The 22775-nt window shown below is 32.0% G+C and overlaps 1 protein-coding gene across 2 annotated transcripts in view; it reads left to right on the top strand.

Moving 5' to 3' along the window:
- Nucleotides 1-22775, top strand: part of Pde3b (phosphodiesterase 3B) — a 127774-nt gene that overhangs the window by 96897 nt on the left and 8102 nt on the right. Inside the window, exons 6-13 of one of the 2 annotated variants that reach the window (XM_063251859.1) lie at nucleotides 1489-1699; nucleotides 2305-2381; nucleotides 8858-9006; nucleotides 9741-9878; nucleotides 10766-10877; nucleotides 12734-12847; nucleotides 18816-19015; nucleotides 20857-21060. In XM_063251859.1, coding sequence (XP_063107929.1) covers nucleotides 1489-1699; nucleotides 2305-2381; nucleotides 8858-9006; nucleotides 9741-9878; nucleotides 10766-10877; nucleotides 12734-12847; nucleotides 18816-19015; nucleotides 20857-21060 — 1205 coding nt within the window. Of the gene's footprint in view, nucleotides 1-1488; nucleotides 1700-2304; nucleotides 2382-8857; nucleotides 9025-9740; nucleotides 9879-10765; nucleotides 10878-12733; nucleotides 12848-18815; nucleotides 19016-20856; nucleotides 21061-22775 lie in introns of both variants that reach the window. The other variant, XM_013148029.2, reaches the window with a different exon arrangement.

The raw sequence follows: 22775 nt of genomic DNA, 5'->3' as shown, positions 1-22775 counted from the left end.
GAGAAAAAAATCTTAATGTTAGAGTAGAGAAAAACCCAGTTTATATTCTGGCAAGTCATTCAGTAGGATTAATGATTATGGAACACTTAACTTTTGTATGGAAAGGTATTTTACAAATATAACATTTAATAGAGAATATGTATTTTTCATTTAGGTATAACAGGATATCCAGTCATAAAATTTTCATACACAATAAAATATAAAATGCAAAGAGGCAGAAAAATATTATTGATAATCAAAAATAAGCCCTAGAATATCTATATACATATTTATGTTGGATTTAACAGATCTTATAATGTAACAGTGGTGCTTTTAAAAATAGAAGGGAAAAATGGGCAAGATGAATGGATAATTTCAATAGAACTATAACACATAAAAAAGAAATGATGGACAGTTTGGAACCGAGAAGTACATTTAATTAAATTAAAAAGTTGTTGAATGGTTTAAGTATAGATTGGACAAACAGAAAATAAAAACAGTGAACCTGGAGAGACAGAGAAGATAGCCAAACTGAAGCACAGAGAGGGAAATAATGCATAATTAACAGAACAAGTATATTATACATATGGAATACAACATTTTAATACATGTGAATAGAATTGCAAAAGAAAAGGACACAAAAATAACATGGAAAGCTTTTTAAAGCTACAGGAAAATAAAAAAACCAACAGACACATAAAGCTCAGTGAACCCAAACAAGCTGAATACTCAGAAAATGATACGTAGATATATCAGTGAAACCCATGACTTATAAAGTGAAAATTTCAAAAGTAACCAGAAAAGGTAACTTTCCAAGTAACAGTAATGCACTAACTTTTCAACAGGAACTACAGGAACCAAAGATTATACATTGGCATATTTAAAATGTCAAAGGAGTAAAAATACCAGCATAGAATTCTTTAATGACATATCCTTGTAAAAATCAAATGAAGTAAAACTTTTTTCACTGTCCTCAACATGCATACACTTATAAAATTTTTAACACACAGTAAGCTTTCAAATATTTGTTGAGTGAATGAATCAGCAAACTCTTAGCATATAATTTTTTATTTTAACTTAACACTGTTAACAACGTTAGCTCTTTAATAAAATTAAATGTTAGTGAATTGAGAAAAATCAATAAAATTTAGTAGAGTACTTTGCTTATGTAGATAATCATTCCAATATCTTTTATAAAATGTGAAAGATAAAGACTAACATGAATTAGGAAAATTCATGCCATACAGTATGTACATTTTAATCATATTCTCAATATTTATCTGTTTTGTGCTATTACTCTTTTTTTTCAGCAATCATTTTTGGTGACCATAAATATAATTGTTTTGTCAGTTTCTGAAATGTCTTGAGACTCCGTGTAGAAAGTGATTTTATCATTTAATTGCAAATACTTTCTTCAAAGAATATAAAAAATAAATATAAAAAAGAATATATACAGTGAATGCATACATATAGATATATATTTGTCTATCTCCTCTTTTAATTTTTAAGGTGCTTTACCCAGCCTGAGTCCTGTGAATTTTCCCAGCCATGGATCAGTGCCTGCTGGTTCTCTAACTAATCGGTCAACCATTGAATTTCCTGACACTGCTGATTTTCTTACTAAGCCAAGTGTTATTTTACACAGATCTCTGAGCAATGTACCCAGTACACCAGAATTTTATCAGCACCTTAGAAATCCTGATAGCAACTTGTGTAACAAGTAAGTTTCTAACTTTATTATTTTTGTTTCAAAATATAGGTTATTTTAATAAACTATTACCTGTTATCTATCTTATAACTGCATTATGAGTAAAGAATATATCTTCTTTCTTTTTGATCTAATAATTGTTTATTTGAAATAACCTTTTTCTTATTTCTGTTTTCTAATTAAATGAGCTCTGAAGTGAAATATTATTCTACCCATCATATTATGTCAATAATAGAGAATCATTTTAATATACATTACTTTAGTCCCTGTTCACAGTACATAGTTCATGTGGTGTCATCAGTTATTTCTAATTGGACAGGGAAATGGGTTTACCTCAGATCTGAATGTTGACTTTTTTTGTACCGGGAATCCACTTTATGACTCGTGCTTGCCAGGTAGGTGCTGTATTGATGAGTTATATCCCTGGCCCTGAATATTGACTTTTGAGAATATGTTTTATCCTTTAAGGACACACAAATGCTTTTTAGGTTAAAGCCTTTTAAATTTATAGAGAGATTAGGATATTAAGATGTGTAGCAGTTGAGATTTTGTTTAAAAATTAAGCAGATTTTCTAATCATTATCATATATGTATGTTTGTCTGTTTTATTCTATAAGCTGTGGAAATCAAATACAAAAATTTCAACATGTTCACATTTCAACATGTGAACCAGACCCCCACAGTGGAAAATCAGGTGAGATTGTCCAAATAGTATATATTTGAGATTAAGAGCAGTTTCATGCTATGTTTTTTTCAATTGCGTAAATGAGGAATTTAACATTCATTTATCAATCTTTTAAGTTTTTTTTTCAGTGCTGAGGATTGAACCTACAGCTAAGCAAACATTCTTACCAATAAGCTATAGCAAACATTCTTACCAATAAGCTAGAGCTCTAGCTTCCATTTATCAGTTTTTAAAGTGAATATTTTTATCTAATACAGTTACTATAAAAATAGATGGAGGTATTTTGAAGAATGAAACTGTGTTATACAAATGAATGCAGTCTTTGGTTGTGGCTAGTGTTGATAAATGATGAAATTACTTATAATTTTGAAATTTGTACTGTACTGGGGTCTGAAGAATGTATAAATTTTTATAGTATAGAGAGGAACTGTTTTAAAATTTGGTTAATTGTATCCTTGTGAAACATATCCTCAAACAAAAAATATTGCTGATGAAATTGTTTTATAACTGTAATCAATGGCCCACTTATCAGTGATACTTAAATAGTTAATTCAGGCCAACTTTTTCATAAGTACAGCTAGAAAAGCTGAAAAATTATTTTTTAAAATCTAAATTACTAATTAATCTCTTGAATTCATTGATCCATTAAATTCATTGATTCATTAAATTACTGATAAGCTCCCAAGAATTATTAGAGGAGAAAAGTTCAAGAAAACAGGGCTATAGTTGGGGCTTACAAAAGGGTATCTTGCCAGTTCCTGAGGGGTCATCATTGGACAGAATCAGAAGTTTTGGGGGAATAGCTTTATGAGATACAAACAGGTATGGTTGTGGTGGGCATAACTTGGTAAATGCTGAAGTGCTATACTTTAAAAGTACTTTCTAGCACTTTCTGGTAAACCAGAAATAGGTCCTTTCAAGGTTGATAGACTCATATAAATCCATTCACATACTATAAAATTTGCTCCTTTATAGTGGCCAGCTAAGCAATTTTTGTATTGGTTTTTATTTTCACATCTCGAAGGATTGTTTAATTAAAAAAAAGACAATGATGACCAGTCTCACAAACTTTCAAAAATACAGAACGAGAGAACTTCTAGCTCATTTTATGAGACCAGTATTACCTTCACATTGTAACCAGACAAATTCATTACAAGAAAACTATAGGCCAATATGTCTTATGTGTATGGATACAGAAATTTTTAATAAAATACTAGCAAACTATATTCAGCTATATAAAATAGTTACATCGTGACCAAGTCCTATCCTAGGATGTCTGGACATCCAGAAATCAATCAATGTAATCCACCACAGTGAAACAATAACGGGGGGCAAACCCACATGATAATCCCAGTAAAGAAGAAAAAAATTAATACTTTTTTTGTGATTAGAAAAGAAACTAAGAATAACTAGGAAGATCTTGTACTTGACAAACTGTATATTCATACCTAAAATCCTGAGTGGAGAAAGACTGATGGTTTCCCCCTCTAAGACCAGTAACAAGATGTAATTTGAGGGCTCATTACTTTTCAATATTGTACTAGTTAGGTTAGTCAGGGAAATTAAAAAGAAAAATAAATTAAGCCACCTAGAATCAAAAGGAAGAAATAAAACTATCAATATTCACAAATTATATATGATCTTTTGTGTAGAAATCCCAAAGAAATATGCATGTATACATGCACACACACACCTACCACACTAACACAGACAATAAATAAGTTTGACAGAGTCACAAAATTGATGATAAGGAGAATCTAGTGATAGGGAGAGGTAGGAAGGAGGGGAACGGAGAAGAAGAGAAATATAAAGGATGTGATGTTGTATGTACCACTACCCTACAACGAATAAATTCATTATGTATCACAAACATATACTAAATGCAAAATTTTTAAAGATTTAAGATCATTGCACAATAATGTGTTCTATTTCTGTACACTGTAAATAAAATGTTATAAATCAGAAGAAAATAATTCCACTCAACATATCAAAAAGAATAAAGTAGTGTGGATACATTTAATAAGTAAAAGATAAGTGTGCTGAAAATTATATAAAACCTGGATGATAAAAATTAGAGAAACTTTAGAGATACATTTAATGATAACTGACTGGAAGACTCAATATTATTAACATGACTGTTCTACTAAACTGATCTACAAATTCAACACAATCCTTACCAAACTCAAAACAGATTTTTTTTTTTTTGGTAGGAACTGGTAAGTTGCTGTTAAAATTTATATAGAAATACATGATGCCTACAGTAGCCAATGAAAATTTGAAAAAATAAATTGGAGGGGTTAAACTACTTGATCTGAAAACCTGTTATAAAGCCACTAATTAGGACATTGTGGTATTGTCACAATGGTGAGCTCGTAGCAGTAGAACAGAGTTGAGACTTAACGAGGAAACTGTATTTATAGTCAGTTGGTTTTTGACAATGCCAAGACAATTCAAAAGGGAAAAGATAGGTTTTTTTTTTTTTGTTTGTTTGTTTGTTTGTCTTTTTGAGACAGGATCTCGCTGTGCAGTTCAGGATGGCCTTAGGCTCACTTTGTAGTCCCGGCTGGTCTTGAACTTGAAACAGTCCTGCCTCAGCTCCCAAGTGCTGGGATTACAGGTGTCTGCCACCATGCCCACCATAGTTTTTTTCAACAGATGGTACCAGGACAATATGATATCCACTTGGCCCTAAAAAGAACATAGGCCCTTACCTCACTGCATGCACAGAAAGAAACTAAAACTAAATCATAGACCTAAGTATAAAAATTAAAGCCATAAAACTTCTGAAATACAGGGTAAAGTCCTTGTGACATTGGGTTGAATAAGGCATATTACATACAGTTTGGCCAAATATGAAAAAAAATTTACAAAGTGAGCTTTAGGAAAACAAAAGCTTTCCTTGCAAAAGATGAAAGAAAATGAAAAGACAGCAATTTAAGAGGAATCATTTGCAAAAAGACAGTCATTGTGCAGAGATGCAGATAAATGTTGACCCTTGAGCGCTGTTGCTGGGAATATAAAATAATGTCAGCACTTTGGAAAACACTTTGACAGTGTTTAGAATTTCATACATTTACCATATGACTCAGCAGTGCTACAGCTAGGACTATGCATAATAAAAAATATACGTACTCAGAGGCATGCTTATAATATTACTATTCATGATGGTGCAAACCAGAAAGCAATACAAATACCCATTAGCCTGTGAATGAATACGCATCATGTGTACGTCTGTAACATGGAAGGCTATTAAGTAAAAGAATGAACTTCTGATTTATGCTGCAGCATGAATAAAAAATGTTGCTATAAAGAAACCAGGCTCAAAAATTTGGTGGGAGGGCGTACTGGATATCAAACTCATGACATCGTGCTGCCAGGCAGGTGCCTATGCTACTGAGCTAAATCCCTGGCCCTAATATTTTGTTTTATATGGTTACAATTAAATTTTCAAAAGGCAAGTTTGTAGAGATAATCAGAACAGTCGTTGCCTAAGGTAAGAGTGAGGATTAACTGTAAATAGGTATGAGAGAACTTTCTGGGGGGTGATGAGGATGTCTGAAAATGGTATGGTATCGTAGTTGCATAACTAAATTTACTAAAATTGTTAAGTTGTACACTTACACAGTGAGTTAAATGTGCTCCATCCGAGTCTATATATTTCAATCCTGCCCTGAATATAGATGTGGGATTTGGGGGAGGTAATTAGGTCATGAGGGTAGGGCCTCTTAAATGGGGTCAACTCCCTTAAAAAGAAATTTCAGAAAACTCGCTAGTCCTCTTTTCCACCAGGTGAGAAATGGGCAATCTGCAACTTGAAAGAGGGCCCTTACCAAGATCTGAACATGTTGACACTCTGATTTGGGACTTTTTAGGCCCTGTCAGAACTATGAGAAGTATTTTTGTTGGTTGTAACCAAAGCCCCAGTCTATGATATTCTGTTAGTGTTCTGAGCTAAGACAGTGTACAGTGGATGGATGTTAACAGCAGTAATTACAGTTAAAAGGCTCATAGAAAAGAATAACAAACTCATGGTTCTTTGGGTTGATTGGTCTCAGCTGAGAGATTTTCATTTGCGGACCATCAAGTGATTGTAATAAGATAATGGCCAGGATGGCTGTCCTCTGACGTACTAATGGGCTGAATTTCTAAGATAGATTACTGTACTTATGGACCTCTTGGCTATTGACCAGTCCATCTAAATGTGGCCTCTCTGTAAGCTTTTTCCAATTTGTTGGCCAGTTTTCAAGAGAGGAGGGTGTGGAAGTTGCAAATCCAGTTAATGGCTCAGCCCAGAACAAACTATCACTTTGGCCATACCTCATTCATCACAACAGTTTGAGCATTAATAATCTTAAGATTCTATGGTGATGATGGTGAACATTTTAGAGCGTTCAGTGATGACGAACAGTTGACTGTGGCCCATGTGCCATAGGTTTGCCACCACAGGTCTAAGGGGTTGGTAAATAAAAATTCTTTCTTGATAAGAGGAGTGATAAAAATACATTTTCAAAAAGTGCATATAATAGAATGACATCTTATTAGTCACACTTGGAAAACACATCTTTGGAAAAGTAATTGAATTATCTCAGTTGCTTTTACTGTTGTGTGGCAAATAGTGACAATTTCAGATGATTAAAAAGTAATGTCAACAATTTTTACATTAGGTGCTATTTTAGGATATTATTGTAGGTACTGCCTTAATTATAATACTAATAATCTCAATAAGATAGTCTCTCCTTTAACTGCAAGAGATCTATTCCAAAATGCCTACTGGATGCCTGAAACTGTAGATAGTACCAAGTTTTATACATGGTTTGCTTTTTCTTATACATATACATGTATGGTAAACTTTAAAGTAGGCATAGTAAGAAATTAACTATAATAATAATAAAATAAAATAGTTATAGCAATATACCATAATAAAATGGTCAGCATCAATGACTGCTCTGCTGCTCTGAGGCTATTACTAAGTGGAATGAGTTACTAGAACACAAGCCTTGCGGTACTATACTCAGCGCCGTAACTAAGATGGATACTAAGTGAGAAGCAGGGCGTTAGCACGTGCAGCATAAATACACTGGACAGAGGGATAATGTATGCCCTGGTCATGATGGACAGGAGAGCTTGGGATTTCATGATAATGTGCAGATTGATGCACAATTTAAACATTGAAGTCAAATACGAATTTGATTTCTGGAAATTTCTTTTTAATATTTTTGACCCACATTTGGCTATGGGTACCTGGAACTGTAGGTAATGAAATGAGAAGGTTACTGGATTCTAAATTTCATATTCTAAAGTAATTGTTTTTAATTTGAAAAAAAATTTTCAAGGTGATAATATTTTGTGTCAATAATGATTTTTTGATACATTCAGTATTCTAGGTTTAGATTTGATTATTATTTTTCACCTTTTATGTGTAACATCTAGTAAGATATCCATATTTTACAGGGGTAAAAATCTTGCCATTATTCTGTATGAAAATCAGAATTTGCATCCAGTTCTTCTGAAAGTCAAATGAGTGCTCTTAACTCTCTTTTTCTTAATGGAATAAAATTTTTAAACTCCACATATTGAAGGCTTAATGAATTTTTATACACTGTTCATTCAGTACCCAGATCAAGAGATTAAATATTATCACCTCAGACTCCTTTTATGACTCCTGCCAGCCCTGGCCTTCAAAAGTAATGATGTTCCTGTCTTTTAGCAATTTTATGTATCTTTTAAAATATGCTTTTAAACTTTTCATAAAAAGAATCACAGACTATTCTTGTTTTCCTGGCTTCCTTCATTGAACATTATATTTTAGAGTCAGATATCGATATTTTATATGTGATTAGTTCATTCTTCTTTTGTAGTATTCAGTTGTATGGATATACCACAATTTGTTTAACTGTTGGTGTATTTTAGGAAAATTTCGTGTTTTGGATATAGAGTAAGAATGAACGGACCACTTTTAACCATGTGAATATCATTTGCCTACCAATACTGTGCCCCTTTCCATGTGACTTAATAATATTATTTATCTTATGAGCAGAGACATAATTCATAACTAATGATATGGTGGTCATACATGTGGCTTAATCTCATTCATTTCTAATTATGAACTTAAGAGTTTTTGTATCTTAGTGATATTGAGAGTTATTTGTATCAGATTGGTAAGAAAGTTCCACATTTTAGGAATGACTTTTGTTTCTCAGTTTTTTAAGGAGTATCTACCCTTGTTCTTGATTGATGAATAGATATATCTCACATATCTGGTGAGTCCAGTATGTGAAATGTATATGGCTTAAGCACAAGGTGCCTAGACAAAATAATCTGGACAGACACAATTTAACACTGTGACTAAGCAATTTAGACTGTGTTCCATTAATGTTTTGCTCTATCTGAATACTTTTAACTAATAGGCATTTTTCTTTTAAAGCTGTACATGTAAGGCAAGTTTGTATTTCTATTTAATACTATATATATATATATTTTAAAAGGTGAAGAAAACACCACTTTCTCAGAAGAATCACTTATCTCTCTGAAATCTCAGCAAGAGGACAAAACAGAGAAGGGAGCCGGCAGAAATAATTCTGCAGAAATATTGGAAGGTGATAGTCACCTATCTGAAGAGGCACAACAACCAAATGTAAAAAGCAAACTTTCAGTAAGATTATGTTGAGGTGAAATACAATACTAGTTAGTACTAGTTTCATTATTTTCATCTAGAATAAGATTCTTAATATAATAGCATTTTAAGTATTTTTTATTGAGAAGTCACTATAACAAGAAGAATATTTAGGTTACAAATAATAATTAGTTCTAAACTTTAGAGCAACAAATAGCATTCCTTTTTAAATAAACACATTTAGTTTTACAGTAGATACATTTATCCTGATAATACTTTTTTGTTACAGAGACGTGCATATTCATTTAAAAAGTGAAATCTACTTAGGATAGCATTTTTTCTTGTTCTTTCATGTTCAGAATTTAAACTTCAGTAAATAATCTCATCTACATAGTTGGGAACATTAATGCCAGTACAATCACATGGATATTTTCTTTTATCCATTGATATTCATAATTTTTAAAATGAAAATAATAGATTTTATATTTGTGTAATGATTTGGAAATGTGACATTTCTATTTATCAAAGTAATAGATTAATCAGTCTTCTGATGCCAAAAGAGACATTTTTGTAGTTGCCTGGAGATAGCATTCTATAAAGAGAAGACATAAGAATTGTAGATAAAAGTACATTTGAGATAACTATTATTGAAAATATTACTGGCCACTTTTAATGTTCAATTTTAAGTGTTCTTATTTAAATGTTTATTTAACAATATTTATAAAAGTAGAATTTTTGTTGTTTTTCCTCAACAGGATGAACAGGAAGCATCACTGGATATGACTTTAGTAGAAGATTATGACTCACTAATAGAAAAGATGAGTAATTGGAATTTTCAAATTTTTGAGCTTGTAGAAAAGATGGGAGACAAATCAGGAAGAATACTCAGTCAGGTTTGTTTTTAAATTTCTACTTTTTTTTTTTTACTACACACTAATTTCTTAAAGTTTTTCTAAGTATGGCTTAGGTACTAGTTTAATAATGACGTGTTTATTTTTTGGGATGCACTAGACATACATAAAACAATTATATAGTATATATACAAACAATCATATATATGTTACATATACATGAAAAGTAGTCTTTGTCTGTATTAATAGAATTTAGTTAAAACTTAAAAAAGAATATTGACTTTTTTTGTCTCGAGGTAGAAAAGGACATGAACATTGATTTAGTTTCTAAGTACTGAAATTTAATCTTCATTTTTTTTCACCTGCTATTCCTGTGCATTATCAGAGGCCAAATGCATGTTTAGAACCATGAGAAATACTTGCATTTCCAGACTTATGTTTCTACTTAATAGGCCCACAGAAAGTATCAGATTTACTTTCCTGAAACATGACTCTTATTAATTCTTTTAATATCTTATTTTTAAATGCATAAACCTTGGACAGATTATGCAAGGACATAGAAGTTCATCTCACTGAATTACTTAGGGACAAAAATATAATAAATACGTTTTTTGGACTTTTTTGAGACTCAGGATTCAAATGGAATAGAATTCATAATGCCTTTCACTAAATTATGAGTTGAAACATAAAGAGAATGAAAAAGTTTAAAATTGGAGACATGATATGTGTAGTAAACTTTCTTTGGTTTTCATGGGCCTTAATGTGATATTTCCTTATTTTTCTGGAAAGAGTCATAGAGAAGTTTTTAATAAATTAACTTGAAGACATTCACATAGTTAACATTCCTAAATTCAAATCACAAAACATATTATACTCAGCTACAAATAGATTCTGATTTTAAAGTGAACTTTATTTTAATTGACATTTAGGTTATGTATACCTTATTTCAAGATACTGGTTTATTGGAAATATTTAAAATTCCCACTCAACAATTCATGAACTATTTTCGTGCATTAGAAAATGGCTATCGAGATATTCCTTGTAAGTATTAAAATATATTATTTAAATTCAAATAGTACTGATTTTGAAACTTTTTATCATCTTTCTCTTCATATGGTCCCTTGAACATTTAAACCTACATGTTTGGATTTTTTTTTTTTTTTTGAGATGAGGTCTTACTCTATTATCCAGGTTTATCTGAAACTCCTGGGCCAAGAGATCCTCCTGCCTCAGTTTCCCAGACACTGTACTGGGACTGCAGGCATTTAGTTCAGTGCCACCAGTTTACATTTGGGAAAATTTTAAATAGAGATTTTTAAGAAATATGTATCTTACTCACAGTTAACTTTTACTTTGATGTACAACTTATAAACATGGTTTTCTCCTTATATAAATTTGTATTGTAAAGTGAACCATACTACTGATGTCTATTTATGATTTACTTTTTCACTTGTAATACAAGTGAATATGTAATACGTTATTGTTTGAGTTCCTTATCTTTTCAAATGTTTAATAACGTCATGTCGAGAATTTAGGAAAATTGCGCATTTAAAATGTTTAAAATTCATCAACAAAATCTATTTTTGTGTTCTAACTTACTGAATAATTTTTATTTGATTGAATATAATTAGAATTTCATATTAAGCAAAGCTACAGCTTTATGTGTTGAAACATTGTATAGTTCTCTTTGTGGATACAGTATTTGGGAATTCAACTATATAGAGAATAAGTTATTCTTAAATTTTTATAACCATTAGTAATGATGTTTAATATTTTAAAGTGAGTTATGATGCTATAACTCACATTTATAAACTATACATTTAAGTAGTGGTTGAATTCTGTGAATTGAATATAGTGATGTCTCAAGGTTCTTCAAAGGACGCAGAATGGAAAAGAAAGATGCTAAGAAGTCTTCACTGTCAGCTCTAATTAGAACATATTGGTTAAAAAACAGGCTCTGAACCTAACTTTTCTAAACTAAGTTTATAAATTTGGAAACAGAAATAACAGTAGTGCCTATACATGGAATGTTAATATAAAGTTATCAATCAGAAGGATATTAGAATTTAGAGCACATGGTACATCATCAATAAAAGATGGTAGTTATATTACTGAGTTCTTAATGAATTGATACTATGTCATGTCTATAGCCTAAACATGTATCATGTTGTATCATGTGCTAATTCTATATTGTAGGTATTTATTAATGTGTTGAAGTGTTTAATTTTTATAGAATATTTTTTAACTGAGTAATAATTATGTTCATGTAGATTATTTCATTTAATCTTTGGTCAAAGATTGTATTACAGATGAGAAATAAAAACTCAGATCTCAAAACTAGATAGCAAAGCTGGCCTCAGTTTTAGGTCTATCTCTCATTCTGTGCCACACTGCCTTATTATTATATTGTAGGTTTCAGACAATATTCTAGATGTATTCACATACCAGTAAAGAAAATCTGAGAGATAGGAATGCTTCATATTTTAAAAGAACATTTTTGTAAAAGCTTAAGCATCCAGAGATTGTAACTGTTATGTGTGTAAAAACCATTTTCTGTACTGATCTCTATAATCCAGAACCACACAGTTTTTTAAAAAAACACAAATAAAAACCTTGAGAAAAATTTCTCATCCTTTTCAATTATCTTTTGTTGCCCTTCTCTGCCTGAAAAGAAATTACTGTGTTTTTGTACTATATATGAAAGCTTTAAAAAGAGAACTTTTTAATATATTAAGGTTCTTTAAACTAGGTGAAACCAAATACAATTATGGGAAATTATTCTATCATATAATTTATTGACTAGAATGTTGTATGACTAGAAAAGTCTTTACTTCTTAAATGTGTCAGAAGAAAGCTAACAGAATGATCGTTTCTGTAAAATATTTTGGTGACTTTAGATCACAATCGTATACATGCCACAGATGTTCTACATGCAGTTTGGTATCTGACAACAAGACCTGTTCCTGGCTTACAGCAGATCCACAATGGTCATGAAGTAGGAAATGAAACAGGTACTTCCTCCTACAAATCTTTCAATTGTTTGATTAGGAATAATAAATCAAGATGTGTCATTAACTCTTCTTTTAAAGTTTTACTTAAGTACATTTTGGTACATATAAAGAATTCTGTAGGTTATGATGTATAACGACATAAAATATGCAAACCTGATACCTATCTTTAAATTTAGATTAAGATTCAGTACTACTTAATGTAACATGAATATATCCTGAATATTCAGATAATTAGTCCTTTGTTTACTTCTGTTCTTGGTCTTATTTTATTTTATTTTGTGGAGTGGTATTGGCAGTTGCACTCAGAACCTCATGCTTGCCAGGCAGGCACTGCGCTACTGAGCCAAATCCCCAGCTCTTGGTTTTGTTTTATTTCAGGCATATCATGTATATTTAAAATATGTACCTTACTAAACTAAAAGAAATATGCTTAAAAGTCTAACATAAGAAACTGTGGTAAACATTCATATTTTAACATTTGTTGCAGCAGGACAGGCAGAGAATTTAACAAACCATTAAGTCCTGGTTCTTTTTTGTTTAGCACCTCTCCCTCAATCTTTTCTCTTTCTTCTTTTGTTTTTTGATAAGCAGTTAAGACTACACTTGACAGAGTGAGTACAGAATGATGGATATTTGTGATTACATGTTGTGGTAATTAATATATGTCAACTTGGCTGGATAAATTCATCAAATATTAATTTGGGTGTTTCCTTGAGGGTATTTTTTTTTGCATGAGATTAACATTTAAGTCAGTAGACTTGGGGATAAATGTGATTGGTCCCTACCTGATAAGATGAAAGTATTAATAGATCATAGATAGGCCTCTCCTGTGCAAGAAGATAATGTTTGGATTTGAATGCAAAATCAACTCTTTCTTGGATCTCTACCCTGCCAACCAGCCCTCCTTTTGAACTTGTGGTCTCCTTCACTGTGCAAGCCAGTTTCTTAAAAATTGACCCCTTCTCATATCTTTAGAGTGCTGTTTGTCTAGATAATTGTGACTAATTGATTAAAACCATTCTTTGTAGAGGAAGCTTTCAGTAATGGACAAAACGGTGTCTTCTCAGGTAACTAAATCTCTTTCCACATCTTCTCCAGTTCTTAAGCAGTGACCTTACTAACACATAGCCAAGACAACAAGAATAGAGCATGGGCTCCTCACCAAGGCTGAACTGGCTTAGTACTCTCATGAGTGCCCCTGTTATTTTGGGAGGGAGGTACCGGGGTCGAACTCACAACTTCATGCTTGCCAGGCAGGTGCCAATGCCTCTGAACTAAATTCCCAGTGACATGAGTGCCCAGTTTGTCAACAGGAGAGATGAAGGGTGAGTCCTTGATATGGCCCCACTCTCTGTGGGAAGCAGCCATCAGGTAGCAGGTTCATCACATTGGATCTCTTTTTTCTTATCTTAGAGGAAAAGAATTCAATATTTTACTACTAAGTATAATATAAGCTGGTGCATATGACCTTTATTGTGTTGAGAAAGACTCCTGCTATACCTAATTTGTTGAGAGTTTGTTGTCTAAACCAGTGTCCAATATATGACACCATTTCTACTATGCCCAAAATAAAATTGTGAACTCGAGAGTGGAAATAGTAACGTTTTCCAGGGATATAGCTTAGTAGCACAAGCACCTGCCTGAGTTCAATTCCTGGTACCAAAAAAGGTAATTTTTCTTACTGTTTCTCATATAATTCATTTGTAAATTTTTTACTTGCCCTCTGCCCCAAACTGACATGGAGAACCTTCATTCTCAGTGGAGAAATGCTTCCCACAAGGGACCTAGAAAAGGGTAACATTGAACAGGAAACTGAGATAGGTATCTGACCACTTTGTGTTCACCATGCTTTTAAACTAATAGAGAAGGAGATTCTGTATAAACCTGCCCACAGTGCTTCTGAAACTTTTCTATGTAATAGAGAAGGAACGCTTCCAAATTTATTCTATGAAGCCAGCATTACCCTTATACCAAAGCCAGATAAGGATCCCACATACACACCAAAAAGATACAGATCAGTATCCTCGATGTACATAGATGCAGAAATCCTCAATAAAATCCTTGCACATAGAATTCAACATTAAAAAGACCATTTGCCATGACTAAGTTACTTTCTTATGGAAGCAAAAATAAATAGTTCAATATATGTATATTGATAAATATACCACATAGAATCAAGGATATGAATTGTATGATTGTCTCAAGACATGTAAAAATCCCTTAATGATAAAATCCCTGACAAAAGTACATAAAGAAAGAAGCATACTTCAGACTTATTTTTAATTTTTTAGGAGTATCCATATTATTTTCTATGACTGTACTAATTTATTTTCCCAACAAGCATGTATAGAGTTTTCTCTAGATCTCACCATCTTTTTTGTTGTTTTTTTTTTAGCAGCCACAGGTGTGAGGTTGTATGTATTTTGTTTAAGTCTTTAATAGAACTTGAGTTTTTTTTTATAAGGGATGATAATTTATCTTCTGATATGGCTAATTTTCCAACAACATTTATTGAAAGGATTCCCCTTTTCCCATCGAGTGTTTCTGGCACCTTTGTTAAAATGCATGGATTTGTTTCTTGACTTTCTGTTGTGTTCCACTGATCCATGTGTCTCGTTGCACCTATATCACACTGGCTTGATTACTATGGTTTTAGTAAACAAAGCGTCTGGTAGTCCTGTGCCACCGGCGTTGCTCTTTTAGTTTAAGATTGCTTTGACTACTCAGGGCCTTTTGTGGTGCCTTATAGCTTTTAGGATTGTTTCTCATATTTCTCAGAAAAATATCTGTCTTATTTACTTTCTTGTAACTGGAACGCAATGTCTGACACCCATAACTTAAAAGAGGAAAAGGTTTATTTTGGCTCACAGTTTGTAGAGGTTTCAGCATATTTTCAGCTTCCTCCAAGGCAGGATGGAATGGCAGAAGTGTACGGTAGAGAAGAAACAGCTCATGGTACGTCAGTGAGGGAATTTAAAAGAGGGAGACAGGCCCTTCCAGGCCACATCCCCAGTGAATCACCTCCTCCAACCAGACTTTACTCTGCCAGTGTCACAGTTAGCTGTGAACTCATGACTGTGCATATCACACCCACATTATCCACTCACTTCCCCAAAGCCCCACCTGTACACACATGAGTCTTTGGGGGAACATCATTGAATTTTAGGTAAGCATTGCAGAAAGTGAGTATGTAGATTTCTTTGGTGTGATACAGATATTTTTAATCACATTAATTCACTTAATCCATGAACACTGGATAGTTTTCTATTTATTCATGTCTTGCCTAATTTCTCTGGCTAACACTTCTAGTACTGTTTTAAATGGAAGTGGTATAAGACTAGACACTTTATTTCTGATCTTAGAGGAAAAGAATTCAACATTTTACTACTAAGTACAATATAAGGTATGGGCATGTTACATACCTTTATTGTGTTGAGAAAGACTCCTACTATATCTAATTTGTTGAAAAGGTACTGAATTTGTTAAATGCTTTTTCAGACACTATCATATAGTTTTTGTTTTTTATAATACAGTGTATCACATTTATTTATTTGGATATATTGAACCATCCTTGCATCTTGGAGATAAATCCCGCTTGATCATAGTGAATAACTCTTTTAAAAATTTGCTGTTAAATTTACTTTAGTAGTATATTTTCGAGAGTTTCTGAATCTATGTTTATCAAGTCTTTAAGATTATCATATTCTTTTCTTGTCATATGCTTATCTGGCTTTAGTATCAGGGAAATGCCCATGTTAAGTGAGTTTGGAAGTATTTTACTCTGTTCAATTTTTTTGGAAGAGTTGGGAAAACTACAGTTTGATACTATACTTTATATTGGCATATGTTTTCATCATATAATGTGTGGTAGAATTAGGTATTAAGTCATCAAGTCCTGAGCTTTTGTTTGATAGAGTTTTGATTCATTATTGATCTGTTAATATTTTCTATTCTTAATTTAGTCATGGTAAGTTTTATATTATTAGTAGCTTACCTACTTGTCCTTCTAAATTATCTAGGAAAAATTCTTTTGTGATATCAATTCTTTTATGATCCTTTGTGTTTGTTATGTTCTATATTTTGTATTCTTAGCCCAGCTAAATGTTCATTAAAAAACCAACTGTTACTTTTATCTCTTATATATATATATTTTATTTCTGCTCTGACCTTTGTTATTTCTTCTAGTAAATTTGGGCTTATTGTGTTCTTTTCCTAGGTTTTTAGGTTAACATTAGGTGTTAATTTGAGATAGTCTTTTATTGTAAACTTCCCTTCTAGAATTGTGTTTATTGTATTGTATTGGTATATTTTCATTTTTGTTTGTCTCAAAATATCTTTTTATTTGTCTTTTGAATTAGTATCTGATCCACTGGTTGTTCAAAGCATTTGTTTTAATTTCCACATATTTGTTAACTTTCCAATCTTCTCTGGTTTTTGATGTGTAGTATTGTATTGTAGTTAAAAAATACTTAATTTCTGTTTTAAATTTGACAAGAGTTATTTTGTGGCTCAGTATATGATTTATCCTAGAAAATGTTCCATGCACACTTGAGAAATGTATTTTGCTACTGTTGGATAAAATGTTGATTACATGTCTGTTAGGCCCATTAGGTATATTTGAAGTCTTAAAATTTCCTTTCTAACATTCTATTTGAATGATCTGTCTGTGTAATATTGAAGTCCACTATTTTTACTGCAGTTACTAATTTTTCCATGCAAGCTCATTAATATTTACTTTATTATTGTATTTATATGCTTAACGTTTGGGTCCATACATATTTATTTCAAAGGGTATTTTGCCACTTTAATTTTTTAATATAATTTTATAATTGTAGGGGAAATTCAGAATGTGTATAACACAGGAAAAACTTCAGATGATTTACTCTGATATTGATAATCAGTGTCCTACTAGAAGTTTGCATATATATGTATATATATCCTGATTTGTACATTTCATTCTTTTTTATTTTTATAGGTATTGTAAAGTAGCTGTAGTTATTCAAAAGCTCAATTTAAATATAAAATTAAACAGTATGAAATTAAAGAGGGAGCTATCATTTATGATTATTAGTGTACTAAAATCACTACATTAAAAAGTCCTTGTGATGACAAATATCAATTCAATTAAAATAATTTCAAAATCATTTTGAACTTTGACAAGCCAGGGCTTTACTTCTAGATTTCATTGATGAACACAATTAAAGGAATTTTCATATTTCTTGTATATTTGCTTTTAGGTACCATCTATCATAAACATAGTGTTAGGGTTTTTTCTTCGTAGTTTAAGATTCCTTTAGCAAAAATAATATCACTATCTAGATAAAGCCACCAAAACCAGAAAGGAGAACAGATGGTAAGGTATTAAGAACAAATATCACAAGATAGATACATACTGTTTCCAATAGGAGGGTAAAATAGCTATGTTGACTGAGAAATTCCCCAGTTTTTCACACCTTTTAACTTTCTGTAATTTTAAATTATATTATATGGAAGGAAAAAGTAAAGAAAAAAGAGTTTTAGTTTCAGAAATGAAATTGAAGCTTTCTGGATGAAAACTAAAAAGCATTTAAATTAAGAAGTTTAGCTTGGTAATATACTAAATTCCTAAATTTTTATATAGTTTTCATCAAATTTTATTATCAATTATTTTTTCTCATATAGCCTATACCCTGACCATTTTATCTAGCCCTTAAGTAATAAACATGTAGCAAATCAGAGGTTCAAAAAATTTTTAGCTTGGGTAAGAAAGCATCAAGCTGGCATGAACATACTATCATTGTTTGTGAAGTACTTTAAGATCACTATGTGTATATTGGAAAGGGTGTACTCTTCTAATTCCATGGAATCTGTTTTTTTTTTTTTTTGTCAATAAATAAGTGATCATACCTTCTGGGTAATCCGCTCTTCAGGGTAACTGTGAAGAAGTTTGTACTAATCTTGATTTATTTTGCTATTTGTTGTTCTTCAGAATCCGATGGTAGAATTAATCCTGGACGAATTGCTTATATTTCCTCAAAGAGCTGCTGTATTCCAGATGAGACCTATGGCTGCCTGTCTTCAAACATTCCTGCATTAGAATTGATGGCTTTGTATGTGGCAGCTGCCATGCATGATTACGATCACCCAGGAAGGACAAATGCATTTCTAGTGGCCACAAATGCACCTCAGGTAAGTAATACTTTTTCAGAACGTTCAGAGTAGTTCTGAAATTTTATAATCATGCTGCATATCCTCTTATTAGTCATTCTTCATTTGAGTCACATGGCCATTTCATTTGACTTATAATACCATACATTATAATTAATTAGATAAAAAACACATGACCTTTACATGCTTTGTATTAAAGAATTAGGAAAAAAATCACATTTATCAGTTAGAAAAGAATAGCTTATGAAATAATAAGTCTTTGTTTTTTGAAATTCTGGAGACCTTGCCAAAAATATTTTGTTTTTGATCAAACTGACAAAACACTGACTAGCTCCAAGATTTATATTTCTTCTAAGTCAGTCATATGCTAAAGGCTATAATGGTTGAGAATAATTATTAATCATTTTGTGACTCCTTTTTTTCTCCAAAGGCGTGCTTTAATATCCAGAGCTCAAATTGTTTTGTTGTGAATATACTGCTGTGTGAATATAAAAATTGATCTAGTATATTATTTTTGTATTAAGTATTGCTGTTGAGGTATTGTCATAATTTAAATAAAGTGGTCCCCGAAAATGTATAACTAATTACCTTTATTTTAAACATGAAAACTTCGATCTACATACATGGCTTTAAGTAGAATTTAATATGGTTATGAGTGTTAGTTTATGCTGATTTCTAAAACGTCATTTGTATGTTTCTAACCACATGCCTAATGGACAGTGTATACATCATCTGATGTTTTCATTTTACTGTAAAGAACTGTACCTCACTGTGTTGAAACTTTAGTTCTGATCTTTTCATCATCTGTAACTATTTTCTGCTTTCTTTTTTTACATCTGTCTCTTTTGTATACGTTAAGATAAATTCTTTTGAATCTCAAATGTGGTGGGAATGAATGTAGGGGAGGCAATATATAAGTATAGATGTGTAAGTGTGAGTGTAATGGTATGTGTGCATATAAATGGGTTAGAATGGCAGTGTAATTCATTTCTCCAGTGAGGCTGTATTAATAGCTCATGATTTCCAAGGTAACTTTCCGGTAAATTTAAATCTAGTTAATATTATTTTCCCAGTTTATAACAGTTTTGGGGAGAGAAACTACCATTCTGAAGGACATATTTCCCCATTTGCAGTACCATTCTGCAAAATTCAAATGTCCATTCTCTCTCTGACCTAACACATATAATCTTCAAAAATCCTAGTCATTTGGTTGATCACAGGCAATTGCAACAGTGAAGGAACCCTTTCTCATTTCTTTTCCTAAACTGGCCAGCTGAGAGCATATTAAACCAGACAGCTTTACAGAGAACACATTGTCATTGTATTTTATTGAGCTAGGAGTTTTATTACTACCTCCGGACCAAACAAAGCTATTTTGGTATTTATCAATGTTTATCAGATTTGAAGACAAATCAGTTAAATCTATTAAATATAAACTGACCTGTTAGGGACCCTATAAAGCTTAGTGTTTCTCTTTGGGCTTTAAAAAGGTAGTATAAAATAATCTACTCTGTAAAGGCATTTTACTATATATTTAATATCTGAAGAAATATAACAATTTTATACTTAAGTAGGCTCACATTCAAAGAGTGTATCTTTGAAAGTACATCTTTCCTTCCAGTACATGTAGTTAGTAGTAAGTGAAAGGGTTGGCCATTTCCAAATTTCATCTTCTTGCAGCTACCGCACTGCCTCCCAAGAGACAGGAGGGTGGTATTTTGAGGTCTACTTCAGTAAAGCTCATCAGAAACCTTTGAGGATCTACATAACATAACAGGTTTCTTTTCTGGTGGTAATTTTTTTTAATTATTAAAGTTTTATGTCTTTGAGATCCTGCTTCACTTTTTAAAATTTCTTTTTAGGCAGTGTTATACAACGACAGATCTGTTCTAGAAAATCATCATGCTGCATCAGCTTGGAATCTGTACCTTTCTCGCCCAGAATTCAACTTCCTTCTTAACCTTGACCATGTGGAGTTCAAGCGCTTTCGTTTTTTAGTCATTGAAGCAATCCTTGCCACAGATCTTAAAAAGCACTTTGATTTCCTTGCTGAATTCAATGCCAAGGTTTGTTACACATACTAGTGCCTGATTTCAGATAGGGAAATCGCTGTGATAGAGTTGTTGATAACAGTGTTTTTAATGTTGTTTCAATATTACTCATGTAGTAACAATAATTGATATTATTATACAAACACACACACACACACAGACACATACATACCTAAAAAATTATTACGGTAACATGTCCTAAAATATTGTTACTTGCTGTATTTTCTTTTTGACTCTTTGTCTTCTTTTATCGTGATGTTATTTGATATCATTTCAAACCTATTAATGATTTGAGAAATTAACAGTGCCAAGTAAGACCTTCCATGAAGTCAGAGTTGTTTCTGAGAAGCCAGTTAAGCCTACCTTGCCTATTACACTTTCAATACTAGTGATTCCTTAGCTGGCTAACATGGGAAAAATATGTCCCCTCTTCCACTTTACAGTGAGTGATTCACTCATTCAGCAGCTTCCTGGAACTGCCCACGATGTGGAGTAATTGTGATAGGGAAAAATGGGGAGAGAATGGGTCAGAGCCCTTGCCCTCAGAGAATTCAAGGGGATCAAGAAGTACTGCCCATTAAGATTATAGTACAAATGAGAGCGTATTTTCTCTCTCAAGAAATTTGGGGTAAAAATTTAAAAACCACTACTTTAGATTCCTGTGCTGAAGAAGAAAAATGGCCTCTCTTTCACTGACAGGAAATTGCTGTTGCCTTGATTTTTATGACTTAAAGGAAGCTGTAACTCTGTTTCATTGTTATTTTTATGTGGTTTTTTTTCTCTTTAAAAAAAAGGAAGCTGTACCTTCAAAGTAAAGAAACAGGTAACAAAGGCATACTGACTGCCTAGGATACACCTACACATGTTGCTATCATAATAATAATAAAATGTTCATAAAACCAGAGAAGATGCCTATAAAATTATTTCAGAATTGCATAGCTGTATTCACTTTTATGTGTGTACTTTTTTTGTGGACTGGAGATTAAACCCAGGTTTTTACACTGATACATCTGCAGCCCTTTTTCTCCTCATCCTATCTCTTTCTCCTCCTCCTCCTCTTTTTTTTTTTTTTTTTTTTTTTTTTTAAGGCAGGATCCTTCCAAGTTGCTTAGGCTGGGTTTGAACTAGTGATCCTCTTGCCTCTTGCCTCAGCTTCCCAGAATGTATACTACCATGCTTGCTTTATGTGTATACCTTTGAATCTGTATTTCTCAGAGTTCTGTTCTGAAGTTTCTTGGGAAAGCATCATATAGGTGAGGTTCTAGAATTCCCACTCTATGTCAATTTAAAAGGCTCTTCTTTTAGATATTTTGTATGTTGATGGACTATATAAATAAATTTTCCCTTTATAGAAAGGTTTATGCCCCAAACACCTACTATTCACATTAAAGATCAGAAGCCATTATAATCTGACCTATTTTCATTTTTCACAAAAAGAAATTTGAGTTAACTGAAAGGCATGATAATTTTGACTAATGATAATTCCATCTGTTTAAATGATAGTATTTAGCATATAATGAATGAGGCATGTATTTTCATATAGTAACATTCATGGTAGTATGGCTAAATTACTTTATAGATAAAGAAAGTTAGATTCAAATAGGTTAAGTAATTGTTTCAGTTACACACTGAATTAGTCATTCTGAATCCTGATTTAAAATCATAGGACCAAGTCCTAATACTTAGATTCTTTTAACTGTATCGCTTTGCCTTTTACCTCTAGAGTCAAC

This window comes from Cavia porcellus, unplaced genomic scaffold, assembly GCF_034190915.1.
Source record: "Cavia porcellus strain 051 isolate PalLab524CR breed Dunkin Hartley unplaced genomic scaffold, mCavPor4.1 scaffold_6, whole genome shotgun sequence".
Lineage (NCBI taxonomy): Eukaryota > Metazoa > Chordata > Mammalia > Rodentia > Caviidae > Cavia > Cavia porcellus.
Note: the sequence above shows the minus strand (reverse complement) of the source record. Positions and strands in the feature narration are given on the sequence as shown.